General features: G+C 48.0%; 1 protein-coding gene across 1 annotated transcript in view; it reads right to left on the reverse strand.

Moving 5' to 3' along the window:
- RSPRY1 (ring finger and SPRY domain containing 1) overlaps window positions 1-14,873 on the reverse strand; it is a 53,173-nt gene that overhangs the window by 6,997 nt on the left and 31,303 nt on the right. Inside the window, exons 6-13 of the mRNA XM_004600645.2 lie at window positions 14,285-14,343; window positions 11,082-11,148; window positions 10,392-10,523; window positions 8,956-9,071; window positions 7,644-7,787; window positions 2,936-3,047; window positions 1,203-1,305; window positions 523-675 (exon numbers count right to left, since the gene is read on the reverse strand). Of these exons, the coding sequence (XP_004600702.1) occupies window positions 523-675; window positions 1,203-1,305; window positions 2,936-3,047; window positions 7,644-7,787; window positions 8,956-9,071; window positions 10,392-10,523; window positions 11,082-11,148; window positions 14,285-14,343 (886 nt within the window). The remainder of the gene's footprint in view (window positions 1-522; window positions 676-1,202; window positions 1,306-2,935; window positions 3,048-7,643; window positions 7,788-8,955; window positions 9,072-10,391; window positions 10,524-11,081; window positions 11,149-14,284; window positions 14,344-14,873) is intronic.

A 14,873-nucleotide genomic window follows, 5' to 3' on the forward strand; every position in this document is an offset into this window, starting at 1 on the left:
ACTTGAATGGGGGCGGCCATGAGAGCCCAGAACACCACAGTCAGTCTGTCAGCAGCACGGGGCACGGGCTGGACTGGCAGCTGGCATCTTAGTGGGAGAAGGGCCAGGGAGCAGTGCAGGGTATGCCGCCTGTGCCAAGTCCAGGTCTGAGCTCACAGAGCAAACCCACATAAGGTGAGAGAGAAGGGGCCTAGAGAGGACCCAGCGCAAAAGTGCTTCGAGAGGCCCCTGAGAATCGCTGGGGTGGCCCCGGTGACCCCGATTCCACACAGCCTAAAAACAGTGCACTCTCAGGCCTCAGTGCTGACCTGTGTGTCCAGCTGGCTAAGGAATAGCCACCAGGCCCCTGATCATTGTTTGGGAGGAACCAAAAAACAACAACAACAACAACAACAACACCCCACAAAACAGAAGATTAGGACCAAAAAAATGAAACAAAAATTATCTGTAAGAAGCAGAAAGTACTTAGGCATTGTTTAAATTTCTTCTGAGATGCGTATGAAAGGCTGGCAGATTTCTTACCTTGGCAAAATGATTTTCTCCTCAGCTGTCAGGAAGGCATAGTCATTGAAAGTGCTAAATTTCGTTGATGGTGGATATTTAAATGGTTTTGCTCCAAAATTGAACTCACACTGTTGATATGACATAAAGCTAGCTGCAGCAAAAAATCCAGATCTACAAATGAAAATGCAGTAGAGGTCAAGAGAATAAAGTAAAGTTCAAACTGGAGTGATTTTCAGAAAACCGGAGTGAGTCATACCCTACAGAAAATGTGACTTTCTTCCTTTCTTTTTGTTTTTGGGCTCTACCCAGAGGGCTCAGGACATACTCCTGGCTCTGTACTCAGGAACTGCTCCTGGTGGTGCTCGGGGGACCATATAGGGTGCCGGGGATCAAACCCGGGTTGGGCACATGCAAAGTGAGTGCCCTCTCCGCTGTGCTATGCTCAAGCCCCCAGAGTAACAGATTCTGTTTATTCACAACCTAGACAGGACTGTGGACTGGGGAATATTCTGCTTTTGTCTTCTCATAGCTAACCTGTAAACAGTTTCACTTATGACCAATGGGGCTGCAGTTACTTAAAATAAAATGACTTCTCATTGCAACTGACTACATAGAGTTTTTCCTTTTCTTTTCTTTTTTTTTGGAAAAAGCACATTTCTTGTATCTACTCAAATATTCAGCCCAGGAGAGCTACTTACACAGTAGATGAAAAGACCTGCTTTTCGGGAGGCAGCTGGTTGCCATTTAAAAAGAAGATCATTTGCTTTTCATTCAAGTCTAACAGAAATCCCACGGTGTCCCCTGGAAGACAAAGGGACACGCTGTTAGTCTGAGGGGGTGCGCCCGCCGGGGCGGGCTTGGCGTCTTGATGCTGGGTCTGAAGGCGACATCTGCAGCCATTCGTCCTTCCTGCTTCTGCTGCAGCCGGCCTGACCCACACGACTGCAAAGGAAACGCGGCCACTAGTCTGACAGCCTCTACTCCTAAGACATCGGCTTCAAAGAGGTTAAACTATGGGAGGAAAGTTCTTCTGGAATCAGTGAAATATGGAAAAATCAAAACCACAAACTTCGTTGCCTCTCTGGTGAGATTTAAGTCTCTAAGAGAACTGCCCCCAAACGTGCTTTATGTTTTTGTACAGGGGTGACTCCTGGCAGGGCTTGGCTGGCGGCAGGGGCCTACGGTGCAGCGTCTGGGGACAGCAGTGCCAGAGACACACCTAGGGGTGGGCTCAGGGGGTCCCCTCGGGCCACATCTCTACTCGTCCAAAACATCTTTTCAAAAATTTGATCTCTAAGAATAAAATATTTTTCTTTAAATTATCAAAGAAAAGCATATGAAATTACAATGATACTCAATGCTGGTTAAGGAATAAGCAAAATTTGGCAATACCTAAATCAAGAGCCTGGAAATTCTGTATGCTCCTTGCCAGACAGGTTTTCTTAGAAAGGACTAGTCTGGAGACAATCTAGAATGATCTATAGCGCTTTTTACATAATAATGATTTTTTTTTCCTTTTTGGGTCACACCCAGCAATGCTCACGGGTTACTCCTGGCTCTGTGCTCAGGAATTACTCCTGGCGGTGCTTGGGGGACCATATGGGATGCTGGGAATCGAACCCAGGTCGGCCACGTGCAAGGCAAACGCCCTACCCGCTGTGCTATCACTCCAGCCCCAATAATGATTTTTAAAGGCAAAAAAATGCCAGGGATCCAACCTTGTTGTAAGGCAAGCACCCAACCTGTACTGGGTCTCTGGTGCCAGTGCAATTAACTTGGAAAGCTACCTAAGCATGTTAAATGAATGACCAAAGATACATACATTAAACTTTTAAGTATTAAAAAAATCTCTGGGGGCCAGAGCCATAGAACAGTGGGTTGGGTGTTTGCCTTGCACACAGCTGACCCAGGTTCGATTCTTGGCATCCCATATGCTGCCCCCGAGCACTGCCAGGAGATTCCTGAGTGCAGAGCCAGAAGGAACCCCTGAGTATTGCTGGGTGTGACTCAAAACAAGCAAAAGCAAAAAAAAATTTCTAATGGAAACTTTACTAGGTATTATAACTTTGTTTTCTATTTTAGCAATTCCTTTTAAATTTGAAAAGTCACCAAGTCAGCACTTCTATGTTTAGCGGTGGTAAATGAAAAAGCTTTATTTTTTAAGAATGGCAACTCCTGCAAGTTTTGCTAAGGGGTGCCCCCTTCCTTGAGAGGTGACCTTCCTAAGGTAACACCACTCACACCCAGGTCTGGGGGACAAAGGCTAGTTGAGAGTATTTTTCTTCATACTCAACCTTCCGTTACGCAAAGACGCCTCGTCGTTACCAGGTAGGAAGTAGCCAGTAAGCCGTCGGAGAGAGTGCCGCCTGCCTTCCTCCCGGTCACAACAGGCCTAAGGAGCTAGCAGCCCGGCCGAGGGAGTGCCGCCTACCTTCTTTCCAGCAAGGGTGCTGGTGAGGCTTGCTCCTGGCGTTGTACCAGATCAGCTGCCGGCAGCCGTCGTAGGCACAGGAGTACTCGTCGTCCCCAATGCCGTAGCCTTCCTGCGGGGGACAGGGCGGCCGAGGGTCAGGTGCGCAGGGAAGGGAGTTGTAGAGTTGTCTCCAATCCCACTAAACTAGCTTTTGGGTGGAGGGAGAGTCTCCACCCCTGGCAGACACCGAGAGCTTACTGTCGGGACATACCAACAGTGGCAGCAAGCTTCTAACCCACAGGCTGCGGGTCAAGAAAACAGACAATGACGCTTCACTATGATCTGCGAAGTTAGTTCTTCTCACTCACCACCTCACAGCTGGTGGCATCGTGTTTTTAAGGGAAAATAAAGGTTCGGAGCCAATCAGCTTGCCCAGGGTCACATTATTAAATAGTCAAGTTTGGGCCTTGGTCTTTTCCGGTTCTGAGACTAGTGCTTTTCACTTCATCAGAGGTGGGCAACACTTCTTACATGCAGGGAACTTTAACGTATCCACATATGTGCAAAGAATTTCAAACCAGAGACAAAAAAAGAAGGTTACAAAGGACAATCAGCTCAGTTTGAGTACCATATAGGACCTTGGCGGCAGTCCTTGTTACTTATGATCTTTAAATTATTTTACAGTTATTTTTATTGTTACAATAATAAAGAAGGGTAGAGGAATCATTTAGGGGGTTTGTTTTTTAGGCCACGCCTGAAGGTCTCAGTGGACCACGTGGTGCCAGGGCTTGAACTTGGGGTCCCCGCATGCGAAGCACACACTCTCTCCTGAGTCTAGGCCCAGGATGGATGAGTCTTAACAAACGATTCTCAGTGCTTATAAGCGACACAGAGGAAATGTGCAAATCTGATGCTTGCTCTAGTTAGTGAAATATTCTAGCAGAGAAAGGGACTGAAAATGAAAACATTCATGCCCCCAGGCCCTGCTGCCAACAGGCTGTCTCAGTGTGAGGAAGGTTCTCCGTACTCCTTGAAGACTTTGATGACTACATGCTCAGTTCCTGGACTTTAATATATCAAACTTAGGTGAGTGCTCTTCTGAGTAAGGCTTCAGGACACACTACCGAATTATTCAAGCGCTGACGGAACTTGACCCTAACTGCCTGCAGACAGAGAAGAAATGCACACTCTACTGGAAAGGGGGCCTTCCTATTCCTTTAAAGGCTACACAAGCAAATGAAAAGCTCTTTTAAAAAACCTTGTGGGTACTGGGCGGGGAACAGGTAGAGGGTAAGCAATTCTTTTTTTTTCTTTACTTCCTAACATCCTGGAAGTTAACGTAACACTGGAAATTCCCAGAGGCCTCCCAGCTGCTAACCACTGGTTGAAAGCAGTTCTACCATGCAGTTGTCCATGCTTGGAGGAATTCCATGAGAGCTGCATGGTGAGATAAAGCGTAGATCCAGGTGTCTCTGACAAGCAAATGGCTCTAAAACTGCCCTTGAGGGTCCAGCTCAGAGAGCACCCGAGATGTATCAGGAATGCCGCATCCTCAGAGAGCACCCGAGATGTGTCAGGAATGCCGCATCCTCAGAGAGCACCGAGATGTGTCAGGAATGCCTCATTCCCTCTCAGCCCGGGACAGTCCCCTCGGGATGCAGCACAGCTACGGGAGGCTGGCACAGGCCAGTGAGACCCTCCTAACTCGGTCCTCTGCCATCCTGTTCATTTTGGGGGGTGCTGGGCAGTGCTCAGGAGACCCGGGGTGCTAGAGATCAAACCAGTCTGCCTTTTTTGCGGTGCAGTGGTGGCGGGGGCGGGCAAGGTGTATCCCTGAAGTGCCTATGACTTACTTGTGCCTCTGTGCTCAAAGAGCACTGCTGAACTAGTCTCTGGCCTTGGTTGGATGACTCTTAACACATTCTCAGTGCATGTAAAGGAAATGGAGGAAATGTGCCAATCTGATGCTCGCTCTAGTTAGTGAAATATTCTGAAAATAAAGAGAAAATGCACGCCCCGGGCCCTGCTGACAGCAGGCTGTGTCCTGGGGAACCACACGCAGTGCTGGGGATCAAACTGGAACGGGCTGCGTGCAAAGCACATGTCTCAACCCCTGTCCTCTCACCCTGGCCCCTGGTCAGGCACACTCTAGTTACGAGTCACTACTGAAGACAAAGATCACAACTATAAACAAAAGGAAGTTCAGCCGGAGCCCGTCAGTCAGGAGTACTCCAAGCCGTGTCCCCTGGCAGACACGGCTTCTCCTCTCCCGCGCAGCTTCCCAACTCACTCTGCGTGCCGATGAAGGTGAAGAGTCCTACTTCCTGTGATGGTGGTGGAGGCTGCCACACGGTCGAGTTGGGGCTGCCTGGACAGTCCTCAGAAACCCGTGTGACCTGAGGGACCCCACGCAGGGGGATGTTTGCGACTGCTCTGTGGCAGTACTGCTGGCCACGTCCCAGCCGGATCCTTCCCCGAATGCACTGGCTAAGGCACTTCTTTACGTCTGTTAGCCCTCTGCTGCTGTCTGGCGCCTGCCTGGCTCCCAAACCCACAGGCTTCCCAGCCAGCACTTTCCCACCGAGAGGGCCGGTCCCTGTCCCCGAGGCAGAGCTCGGCAGGGAAAGGCTCTCCGGAGCAGCTGAAGCTCCTGTAGCACTTGGTGGACAGATGACTGTCTTGGTTTCTTTGAACTTTGTTTCACATTTAAAATGGGAGACTACACTCGCCTAAATTCTTAAAAAAGATCAGAGCCAGGGGTTGAAGAGACAATACGACAGGCTAGAGCACATGCTTTGAGCACATGCTTTGCATGCAGGGGCCTGGGCGTGACACTCAGCAGCCTCCACACGGTCCAGAGTGAGCCCCCAGAAGGAAAGCAGTCCCTGGCCCCCAAACCAAAACCAATCAAAGCACAGACCAGAGAGAAGGGAAAGATCTGTCAAATAGTAGATGCTCGGGCTGGAGCGATAGCACAGTGGGTAGGGCGTTTGCCTTGCACGCAGCCGATCCGGGTTCCATCCCCAGCATCCCATATGGTCCCCTGAGCACCACCAGGAGTAATTCCTGAGTGCAGAGCTAGGAGTATCCCCTGTGCATCGCCAGGTGTGACCCAAAAAGCAAAAACAAACAAACAAACAAACCAAAAAAAAAAAAAAAACAGTAGATGCTCATAAAAAGGCAAAGGATATACCTTAATCAAGTCAAAATAGACTTCTGGGGCTGGAGCGATAGTGCAGCGGGTAGGGCGTTTGCCTTGCATGCGGCTGACCCGGGTTCGATTCCCAGCATCCTATATGGTTCCCCAAGCACCACCAAGAGTAATTCCCGAGTGCAGAGCCAGGAGTAACCCCTGTGCATCGCCGGGTGTGACCCAAAAAACAAACAAACCCAAAAAATCCAAAACAAAATAGACTTCTGAAAAAAGACAGACTACTCTGTAGGTAACTGAACAAGAACTAGCCGTAAGCCTCTCTGTTGCGGGTGGAGGCGGGGGTGGGGAGCATATCCAGTGGTGCTCAGGGCTCACTCCCGGGTCTGCTCTCAGGGATCACTCATGGGCGGTGCTTGGGAAACCATAGGAAGTGCAGTAAACTGAACTGGCTGCCTGTGTTCAAGGCAAGCGCCCTGCCTCCTTTGTTATCTTCCTGGCGCAGAATCTTATTGTAATAACAGGTACCTGAGCCAAATACTTTAGTTAGTCTGTCAAAACTGAAGCCCAAGCAGCAGCACTTAAAATGACATTTGGGGGCTGAAGAGACAGTTCTGGGAGTAGTTTGACCCTCAACATCCTGGGCTCCGCCAGGAGTTAATTCTGAGCATCCTGGGTCTGGACCCGAAACAAAAACAAACAAAATAAAATGACTTATTCTGTAAAACCACAAGCTATCTGCATAAGCAGAAAGGATTCACAAGGAGCGGATAATGTCGATCTGAAGCAGAGCTAAAAACAGGAGATCATTAAACTCTACATTTGGGAAAAGATGTATCAAACTTTATCAGTTTCCAACAAGAAATCAACCAGTACTTGAATCAGGAACTTTTTTGGTTTTTTGGAGCCACTCTTGGCAGTGCTCAGAGGGAACATGATGTGGTGCCGAGGACTGAAACCAAGCTGGGTGCATGTGAGTCAAGGGCCTTACCCACTGCGCTAACTCTGGCCCTTGGATCAGGAAGGACTGATTGACTGACTGATTTTCGGCCACACCTGGCAATGCTCCTGTCTCTGCACTCAGGAATCACTCCTGGCAGTTCTCAGGGGACCATTCTGGACGCCGGGGATCAAACTCAGGTTGGCTGTGCACAAGGCAAGTGTGTTTCTCTCTCTGGTCCCTGCTGTACTATCGCTCTGGCCCCAGGATTTTATTTTATTTTATTTTTTGGTTTTGGGGCCTTCCCTGGCAGCGCTCAGGGATCAATCCTGGCGGGACTCAGGAGATCATCTCAAGCAAAGCAAGCGCCTTATTCACGCTACTATTAGGGTTTTTCTATGTCTATCTTGGGGCCATACGGAGAAGTGTTCGAGGACTTCTAAGGGTCTGGTACTCACACGTAGAACAACCTTTGAGCTTTTCTGTGACACTACTTCTGAGCAAGTTCAGGAAGTAACTCTCAGGGATCTGGTACCCGAGAAATGACTATCGTGCAAAGTTATTGAAAAACAATTTCCAAACTCTCAGCCCAAAATCACTGCTGCCCCAATTACATGATTCTCAAGGGTACTCACATGATTGAGAAATTTACTGTCTCTCGTAGCCCAGCCGATCTGCATGACACCAGAAGTGACCACTGTCACTTCATAGTACCACACCCCAGCATCCACACAAAAGGTACAGCGCACGCTTTCGAAAGAGGAGGCATCACAGCGAGCCTGCGGAGAACAAAAGGGTGACAGTCCACACCAGTCCCTGGAGCGATGAATACAATGTTACTTATTAAAGCTTTCTGTGGAACACTGCTTCCTTGTCTCTGTACCCTTGTGACAAAAATAAATAAATAAATTAAAGCAAAGTGAATGAAATGCCCTGGCAATTTCATAGTTTTGTTCTGGGAGGGTGCAGGATGCGTGGATGCGTGCCCAGCTTAGAAAGCCCGAGGGACCAGTGAAGGCCGTGGGCTTCATTTTCATATGCTTTGCTCTCATATCAGGACCCCTGACAAGTGCCTAGACATGGCTGTTACCTAGACCTGTTATGACAGAGGGGGAGAAGATCATTCAAGACTAAGTGATGGGACGTTTAAAAATAATCTAAAGCATAAATCTCCATCAGGCATGTACTGGGATGTGAGGCCAGAGCTGTTTGCAGCCCTCTGTCAAGCAACTCTTGTGTCTGATCTGTCTAGTACTTCCTGTCACCTGTTCGCACAGAAGCAGCTTTTTTTTTTTTTCCCGCTTTTTGGGTCACACCCAGCGATGCACAGGGGTTACTCCTGGCTCTGCACTCAGGAATTACTCCTGGCGGTGCTCAGGGGACCATATGGGATGCTGGGAATTGAACCTGGGTCGGCCACGTGCAAGGCAAACGCCCTACCCACTGTACTATCGCTCTGGCCCCAGAAGCAGCTTTTATCCATCCTCACCACAAAATCAGCGACATCTCCAATATACATGGAGGGAGAAGGAGAATCATTATGCCTAATACAATTGTCTATATGCAAAATATAAAGTTGCACTTAGCACTATGTGGGGTATGGAAAGGGACAGGCATTGCCCAACACCCTCTTCTGTGGTTATGGAGATCTCTAGCCACTCTGAGGAGTACAAAATAAACTTCCAGTTCTGCAAGAAACCACCTGCTATAGAACCTGGGGGCTGGAGAGATAATACAGCGGGAGGGCATTTGCCTTGCATTAGGCCGACCCAGGTTTGATCTCTGGCATCCCATGTGGTCCCCTGAGCACTGCCAGGAGTGATTCCTGAGTACAGAGCCAGGAGTGACCCCTGAGCACCAGTGGGTGTGGCCTCCAAACAAAAACAAAAAGATGATAATAAGACCAAGATTTCACCCTGCCCAGTGGTCCACCCGTGGGGGTCTTACCTCCAAGCCACGCGGCGAGATCTTTAGGTACTCGCTGACGTCGTTGCTATTCAGCATGGCCCGGATGTTATTCAAGTCCACCTTCTCATACGTCAGCTGCCGACCTTCTTTTAAAACTGCAAAAGAGAAAGTGGGGGTGTTTCTGACAGACTGCAGCGGGCAGAGGCTGGGATGCCACTCGCTGTCCCTCGCAGTGACCACCAACGGCAGGAGTGACTCGGAGAGCCCTGTACTCTCGGCTCTGGAGCACTCCTCTCTCATGGGTGAAGATGAACCAAGAGAGCACTAAGCAGCAGCACTCCGTTCTCTGGCACGTGACAGCCGGGCTGAATTCTCCCACGCTCTCACCGAAGCGGCACCAGACAGGCCAGGCACCCAGCAGCTCCCCACACTGCTGTGGACACTGGGAGTTCCAGGTCCAGCCGGGAATGGGCACACCCGCTAAGTCCGGTGGGCAGCAAAGGCAGGGCAGCAGCGTTGCCGCCAGCAGTCCTTGAGGAGAGCGGCCAGCAGAGACCTTCTGATATAGGCAAGACATGACTTGAGTTTTTTTTTTTTAAGATAATAAGTTTGTTGTTTTTATTTATTTATTTATTTTTGCTTTTTTGGGTCACACCCAGAGATGCACAGGGGTCACTCCTGGCTCTGCACTCAGGAATTACCCCTGGTGGTGCTCAGAGGACCATATGGGTGCTGGGAATCGAACCCGGGTCGGCCGTGTGCAAGGCAAATGCCCTCCCCGCTGTGCTATCGCTCCAGCCCCATGACTTGAGTTTTTTTTTTTTTTTTTTTTTGCTTTTTGGGTCACACCTGGCGATGCACAGGGGCTACTCCTGGCTCTGCACTCAGGAATTACTCCTGGCGGTGCTCAGAGGACCATATGGGATGCTGGGAATCGAACCCGGGTTGGCCGCGTGCAAGGCAAATGCCCTACCCGCTATGCTATTACTCCAGCCCCCCATGACTTGAGTTTTTAAGAGAAGTGTGGGATGGGGGAGAGAGAAAGAGGGAATTCCAAGTAGAAGGAGCCCAGAAGTAGGAGTAACTGGAACCTATTTGTAGGACAGTGAGGAAGTAGTTTGTTTTTGTTTTCAGGTCACACCTGGAGGTGCTCAGGGGTTACTCGTGGCTCTGCACGCCGGAGACGGCTGACGCTGGTCAGAGGTGATTATATACTACCGTACAACTGATGACCTCGATGCAGTGGGAAAAGGGGCACCAGTGAAGGTTTCTGAATGAAGATCAGTGGAATTAGTGGCATTCCACACAAGCTTTGACTGAAGGGCCCCTAGGATACTTTTCTGCTAGAACATTCCAATCCGATGATAGAGTCCCTTACAAGGAAAACATCACATTCGCTTTACAAAACTATCCTATAAAGACGGATAGGACTGGAATGGAATGAAGCGTCTGAAGGAAGAACAGTTCCCACTCACAGAGATTGTCTAAGCTCCACTGTGCACAGAAGCCAACCTGGCGTCTCAGGTAATCAGGATCGTCAGCCCAGGACTCCAGCGTGGTAAGTCGGTCACTGATACTGGATTCTGAGATGGTCAATTTATTTTCACCTGTTTGGAAAGACACAGACCTTAAGTTAGCAATGAAAGGTCAGGAGTGGTAAGGAGTGAGAGGCGGCACCCACAGCATCGGGAAACTCGCACAATGACTATCCCAAGGGCTCGAGTCTCTAGAATGCAGCAATCTCCTCATGAAGGAAGCAGCAATCTCCTCACTGAATATTTAGCTCTGAAGAGAGCCTCATCACGATCACCAAGTCTTTTTTTTTTTTTTCTTTTTGGGTCACACCCGACAATGCACAGGGGGTTACTCCTGGCTAATGCACTCAGGATTACTCCTGGCAGTGCTCGGGGGGCCATATGGGATGCTGGGAATCGAACCCGGGTCGATCACGTGCAAGGCAAATGCCCTACCCGCTGTGTTATCGCTCTAGTCCCCCCGATCACCAAGTCTTGATGCTTGGGTGAGACCCTCGCCTTGACCATGACACCTGGCCTTGGGAGAGCGCATTCATGCTTTAATGAGATTCCAAGTGCAAGCTTGTCTCGTAGGAGTAAGATTCTTAACAACCAATGAAGATCAGTAGTGCGAGAAGTCACTATACCTACTTGTCTGTGCAAACTTTTCCAGTGCGATGAGTGCAAAAAGCATGACTGTGGGGTGGGACCGTAACTTCTGAAAGACAACAAAAACACAACAAGCATCACCTCCGTGCACAGGTTTTTCTTTTCTGTTTTTCAGCAGTCAAAAAGGTTATACTCATTAAGTTGTTAATGATTGGTAGTGAAGAAACAAGATAGTTTCTTAAAATTTTATGTATTTTTCTTGAGGTCATTGAAATTAATCTATAGACACGGACATATCATAATGATCTCACTAAATGCACTGCTAATTTTTCTTAGTAAAATTTATATTAGGACTGTTCAATAAAATGTTGATTCTTACATTCACCTAAGCAAGTCAGTCAGAAAACAAGAATTTTGAGGCCTACTTTGTAACTGTATCTCACAAGGACTCAAAAAACAAAAAAAGAAAGACTAGTCCAAGCAGAGTATATGTTTTACATAAGAAAGGATTGGAGGCTCTCTGCCGGGATCCGGCGGCCGCACATGTGCGGCCTCACGGCAGCTGCATGAGCCTGACTCCAGAGGCCAGCTAAACTACTTTTGGTACCGGCAGCTCCTTGCAGAATGTCTCCAGACGGAGAACTAAGCCGCGGCCCCATGCTTGTCCAGGAGGGGAAAGGTTTTTCTCTCTTGTCTTTTCCTTCTTTTCCTTGTGGGGGCGGGGAGGGGAGGGGGAGGGCGTGGCGACCGCCAGCTTATGAGGACCACAAATGAGAGATACAAGCTTGCAATGATCCAATTTCTGGAAGAAATTCCCTGTATTTATTTGCTAAAACACAGAAATCCAAAACCTCATATCTCATATCTCTTCACAGCAGGTCTGACTCTAGTGGGGAACTCCTAACGGTAATAGTGAGTTTTTTGTTGAAATATTGAATGTAACCAATGTAAAGAGAAAGTAAAGTGAAATTTATCAGTTACACAGGCGGGGTGGGTGGGGGAATGGGAGGTATACTGGTTTTTTTTGGTGGTGGAACATGTGCACTGGTGGAGGGATGGTTGTTTCAGCATTGTATAACTGAAACTTAAGCCTGAAAGCACTGTAATTTTCCACATGGTGATTCAATAAAATAAATAAAAATAAAAATAAATAAATAAATAAAAAAGAAAGGATTGGATTTGATCCCTGGCACCATATCCAGAGCAAAGACCTGGGAGTACTCTGAGCAACTCCCACTGTGGCCCCCAAACCAAAACACAAATAATAATTGCTAGAAATAACTTTTCACTTAAGACTCTAAAATAAATTATTCATTACCAATACGTTCTAAAATTACTATAATGAAATGAACAGCTAATGGTTCGGTTTTCGACTTGCTCTCAAAAAAAAAAAAATTCATAATGCTGTGACTGGTGGGAGAGGGACAAGTAGACCCTCTCGGTCACAGCGACACCACGTCACATCTGCTGACACGTAAAGCAAGGCTCCCCTGCTCAGCACCACCACAATCTCTCACGACTTTCCTTTCCCTAGTCACGTCAGGATCCTGCAAACAGAGTAGCAGAGCACTGAGTAAAGATTCCCACTGACTTCCCTGGTGCCCCGCTAGGTTCTGCAAAGCTCTCATCATCATTCTCGGCTGCAAAAAGCCCCAATCAAACAAACAGAAATGGAACAAGATCAAATAAAATGGGAGGCTCTGTGCCCCACAGCTGACTGGGACAGATTCAACCCCTGGCACCACGTCCGGTCCAGACTCGCAGGAGTGATCCCAGCCATTCAGAGCCCCTCTGCCTGGCTCCCAACCACTGCCCCCTGACCGTGCTACCCGTCTACCTCTACCTCCTCTAACTCTGGTCAGGGGGCTCTTTGGAATTTTGTGGACGCATGGTCACTTCCAACCCTGGGTCTCTGTTTGTGATAAGACTTTAACCAAGAAACCCAGTTCTTCCTCCTGTGTACACGATCACATCCTGAGCTTCCAGGGGGACCCAGCTGTGGGCCCTCCTTCTTCCTCCTCCCTCAGGAAATCCCTGGCACTCGGGACTCTTCCAGTTCTTATGGTATTGTATTGTTGTTGTTGTTGTTGTTTTTTACTTAGTTGAAAATATGAATGAGTTAACCAAATATTTGTTTAAAATTTTAAGCAATCTGCCTTGTGTAAATAATATGTACTTAGGTACATATTACCTAAGTACATATTATATACATGTTATTTTTATTAACATGGCATTGCCCCCCCCTGCCTCTCCCTAGCTCCCCATTACCTTCTCTCACAGCATCTACTCACAGGGAAGCAATTCTACTCCTGGTCACAGCCCCCATAAGACAGAGGCCAATCTGCCTTGTCGGAGTAAGCTTTGTCCCCTCAGCTAACCAGCAAACTCTCTGGGTAAAGAAATAACTGGTGGCCTCCGGTCTCCATACCGTCTACTTAGTTTTGCCATTTGTAGTGTGGACACTACGGAGTCTGGTCCTGGGGGACCGGTTTGCTTCGGTGTTTGCGTCTGGTGATGTGGTATGACAGGACCATGCTCGGACTTTTTAAGGCATACACCCAAATGCCAGTCAAGTAGCTATCTATCTAAAAGAATGTATTTAAAACCAGGCTAAGATCTTTTATCGCAGGGATTCTCATAAAACGTATCACAAATGATGGCATGAAGAGATCTCACACAGTTAACTTGAAAGTCCAGATCTACTACGTACTCTTAAACTGCAGGAGCAGGAGGCTGGTATCTTAAGTAGTCTCACATTTCCAAATAAAGGTAGTTATGAAGACTGAAGCACTCCTATACGGCATAACAAGCTACTTAGAACCAACTAAACCATTTTTGCTTTTAATGAAATCTATTCCACTTTTATTATTCTTTTTTGGGGGATTTTGCTTGGTTTTTGTGTTTTTTGTTTTGTTTTGTTTTTGTTTTGGGATCACACCAGGCAATGCTCAGGGGTTACTGCTGGCTCTGCACTCAGGAATAATTCCTGGTGGTGTTCAGAGAACCATATGGGATGCTAGGGATTAAACCTGGGTTGGCCCTGTGCAAGACAAACGCCCTACCTACTGTTCTATCCCTCCAGCCCCCTTTATTATTATTAACCTAAGAGGGAGCAGATAAACACTCAGGAAACACTTGTAAATAAAACTGATAATTGATCCAATTCTCCATGCCAGTGGCTAATCTGGCAACTTCAGGCAGTTCTAGATGAGAAGGAATGACCAGTCTTGATGCTTTTTACTTACCAGACACTGCAGCAAGTATTCCAGTATTCCTGGGCTAAGTAAACCTATACTTGCAGGACCTAGACGAATGCAACAAATAATGGATATGATGAGTGTGCCGAATTACTTGTAATTAGTAACCAAGAGTAAGACTTCTGACAGACCTCTTTCATAAAGTATTTCAAGCAGAAGCACAAGACCTTCTTCAAGCTCCCAGAGTCGAGGAAGAAACGGTACCATCCCCATTTCACAGTAAAGAAGCCTGCGGGAGCAATGCAGTGACTGGGGAGCTTGGGGAAGGACCAGAACTCAAGTGTCTCTTTCTCATTCTGTCTCTTTCCCTCAACACGACAGGAATACCTGGACTATTAACCCGTGGAGTGATGTGAACTTCTCCATGACGGGAATATTCACAGAAGATTAGACGTCTGCTTTCCTTACCGGGAAGGGCTCCATCTTAAATGGCCCTTTCTTGGGCTGAAGAGACAGAACAGAGGTGACAGCACCTGCTTTGCTTGCAGTCACAGCCGTGGCACTGGTTTGAATCTTGGTACCACATAAGGTCCCCCAAGCACCATCAGGAGTGGTCCCGAGAACAGAGCCAGATGTG

This window comes from Sorex araneus, chromosome 8 (assembly GCF_027595985.1).
Source record: "Sorex araneus isolate mSorAra2 chromosome 8, mSorAra2.pri, whole genome shotgun sequence".
NCBI lineage: Eukaryota > Metazoa > Chordata > Mammalia > Eulipotyphla > Soricidae > Sorex > Sorex araneus.